Source organism: Lipotes vexillifer, unplaced genomic scaffold (genome assembly GCF_000442215.2).
Source record: "Lipotes vexillifer unplaced genomic scaffold, Lipotes_vexillifer_v1.1 scaffold491, whole genome shotgun sequence".
Lineage (NCBI taxonomy): Eukaryota > Metazoa > Chordata > Mammalia > Artiodactyla > Lipotidae > Lipotes > Lipotes vexillifer.
Window position 1 is genome coordinate 1,282,024 of NW_006770548.1, and position 3,262 is coordinate 1,285,285.

Genomic DNA, 3,262 nt, shown 5'->3' on the forward strand with positions numbered 1-3,262 from the left:
TTCCTGCTCAGACCATGGTGTTGATGGGGTCCAAGGGATGACTCCGCACATACTCAAGGGCAGCTGAAAAAAGAGAGCCAATGAATTTGTGGCATCTCAGCTCCAGGAAGTAGGAAGACAAAGCCCTAATCCGATCCATGAAACCCCAATTAGTTTGGCCTCCTGGGAAATTGAGTCTTGCACCTCTAGAGAAGCCCTGAGGTCACAGGAAAGAAGCATGTGCTCTGAGGGAAACTCTCCCTCAGACCTACAGTTCTCTAGTCCGTCTCACCAGAGGTGGCCCTCTCTATCCCTCAGTGCCAGGGCCTGGGTTTAGAGGGGAATGCAGAACTAATAATGCAGAGAGACGCTGAGGGACTTCGCAGAATGGGTAGACAGGGATCTTGGCTGAGGAGAGGAGTTGGAGGTGGAAGCGGCAGGACAGGCAGGGGTCTCACCGCTCAGCTGGGTCTCCGTATGGATCTTCCTATTGGCTATGTAGCTCACGAGGAAAGAGAGACGCCGCGGATCCCGGAGTCGGGAGGCCAAGCCATAGAGCAGGGTCCCGGTAGCCTTGTCGATGGTGCAGCCCAGAGTCTGTTGCGCCTGAGGTCAGAGGAGTCAGGAGATAAGCCCCATGCCCAGTAAGAAAGGCCCGAAAAAGACAAGGTAGGTTGGTTGGGGTCAGGACCCAGCCTGGCGCTGCGTTGGGGAACAGTCGGCAGCCCGAACCAGGGACTTGGGTTCGCACCTGGGTCGCCGCCTCGGTGAGCTGCGCGCTCAGAGCCGTGTTCTTGAGCGTCTCGCGGGCCTTGTGTTCGCTCAGGCCGAGGCCGGTGAAGAGCGACAGGGAGTCCAGAGCGGCCATTGCTGGGACGCCGGAAACCGAAAGAAAACTTTGGAGCCAATCTGCACATTGGCATTAGCTCACTGGCCAATAGGAGAGCGACGCTGTCAGGAAGAGCCAATGGTGTCCTTCCTTGGCTGGAGGGGGCGGGGCTCTCCAGGGTTGTCAGCGCCATTGAAAGGGCAGAGGGCGGCCTTTCCGGCCTTTCAAGGCGCTTCACTTCCGTCTTCGTGCTCCAGGTCACTAGAAGGGGTAGTGGCGACGGGACTTCAGGGGAAGATTTGCTGCGGACCTGGAGGGAAGGTGTTCAGCACCAAGGCAGGAGGCAAACATGGGCATGGCTCTTTGCTCTTCGACTTTTCTCCTTCAGCCCTGGAAACCTCGGGACCATCCCAATTCTGTTCTTGGGAACAAATGTGAGTCCCTATCGCGTTTCTGACGTCATAGCTTTGGAGTTGTCACGGAAACATTTGAACAAAATGAAGCCCGGGAAATTCTGTCAAGACTCGAGCACAGAGAATGTCTGAAATGGCCCATCGATGGGCCCCAAAAGTCTGGCACTTTTTGAGCACCCACCTGGCCAGGAAGGGCCTCGCTTAAGTTCTGTGATGATTTGGTTTAAACTCTCCTGTCTGGGAATTCCCTGGTTGTCCAGTGGTTAGGACTGTGCGCTCTCACTGCTGAGCGCCTGGGTTCAATCCCTGGTCAGGGAACTAAGATCCCACAAGCCACGTGGTGTGGCCAAAAAAAATCTCCTGTCATACTTACCCCCCTTACCAACACATGCATATGTCAGGAAAACCACAAGCAGATTAGACCTTGAAATCCACATGCAGGTGTTTGACAGGATATTTTATTGAAGTTGGGATAGGGTGGGACAGAAGAGGTAGAATAATCATGATGATGTTCTTGGGGGTCTCCCCAGTCTCATTGGACTTCCAGGACCTGCTGAGAATCATTAGGCTGAAACTGAACATACAACCTGTTTTCTTTATGGAACTGGAGCTGCTGGTGGTGACATGATGAGGAGATGCCCAAATTTGGGATGGGAACTCAGGCTCTTAGAGGCCTTGTCATCACTGGTACTACCGGACCTTCAAGCACTGGGCAGGATCCTGACTGTAGTCTGTATCCATAGTGTATCCTTGTTTGTTACTGTATCCTACTAATGAGCAAGTCTATTTCTGGGCCCCACATGATGACCACATGCCAGGTTCTGCCCAGTGCCACACACCGCATCAGTATGCAGAGCCGGTCCTGTGTCTTGGCTCCCCATGGCACCTTGGCCCCAGCCTGATGCCCAGTCCAGCCAAGGCCAGGAGCAGGCATTAAGCAGGAGTTGCACTGCAGTGGTGCCACAGACAAGCACTAAGAAGCAGAACCGTAGCCACGCCAGCCCTGTGCTGAGTCCACAGCTGCAGGTGTCTAGCTCACCACAAAGATGCCTAAGATGAGCAGAGTACCTGATGCCACCCAAAGACCCATTACAGCACCATGACCACCAACACTAAGTCCTGCAGGTCTAGTGATGGCCCCCTCAGTGAGGTCAGGGCCTGTACCCTCTTTCCTGGTTCCCTCACAGTGCTGACCCTGTGGCTCCATGTCACAGGATGAGGCAGTTGCCCCTACCAAGAATGCCATAAGTAGTGGCAGGCTAGCCAGTCCTCTGGAGCCCTTTGACTTGCACAGAGCAGAACCATCAAGTTGGATGGGTGCATGCCCAGGGGACTGGCCTGCTCGCATAAGCCTCTGGCACTACTTCAAGGAAAATCAAGAAAACAATTAACAAGGAGAAAAGCCTGGGAGCAGCCAGCAAGGCCCAGCTGTGGCATGGGAAAAGGCAGGGTCCAGTAGCCAGACCTACAGACAAGTCCCTGTGGCACAGGCTGATGCACAGAAGCAGCAGTGGTCACAGTGCTGAGGGCCATGGCAGCCTTGTGCAAATGCCCCAGAAGGGTAATGTGGCAGGCTCAGCAGCAGCAGGGCTATGGTCAGAGGTGGACAGAGCCCCTTGAGTAGTGCATTCAGCACATGCAGATCACCAGTGGCCAGACACTTGGGGCTGCACACAGTGAAGGCCCAGCACAATCCTGTTGCAGCCCATGCCTAGCAGCCCCTCCAGCAGTGTGCCACCACCAACACCCAGCTTGGCAATTCCACCATTACCGCAGGGCCTCACAGCCAGCAGTCCAGGCCCCTCTCCATGGCCAGCAACCCCACGTGGCCCTTGTGCTGTTGTCCCAATAGAAGAAACCAACGCTGGTCACAAGGCTAGCTTTCTCCAGGAGCTCCTTCTGCTCTCCACCACCCCTAACTCCCTAACTCCAGCCAAGGAGTACTAGCAGGGCCCACATGCTGAGCTTTTTGTAATACTGACCCCTCAGGCTTGGGGGCAGGATGGACCTGCCAGAATCCTGCCCCACCCCTGCCTGCCTT

At 55.2% G+C, this 3,262-nt stretch overlaps 1 protein-coding gene across 1 annotated transcript in view; it reads right to left on the minus strand.

Moving 5' to 3' along the window:
- The window catches only part of QARS1 (glutaminyl-tRNA synthetase 1), a 7,574-nt gene extending 6,672 nt beyond the window's left edge, over positions 1-902 (minus strand). Inside the window, 4 exon segments of the mRNA XM_007446184.1 lie at positions 14-63; positions 438-585; positions 731-874; positions 876-902. Of these exon segments, the coding sequence (XP_007446246.1) occupies positions 14-63; positions 438-585; positions 731-874; positions 876-902 (369 nt within the window).
- Between the last annotated feature and the right edge of the window lie 2,360 nt (positions 903-3,262).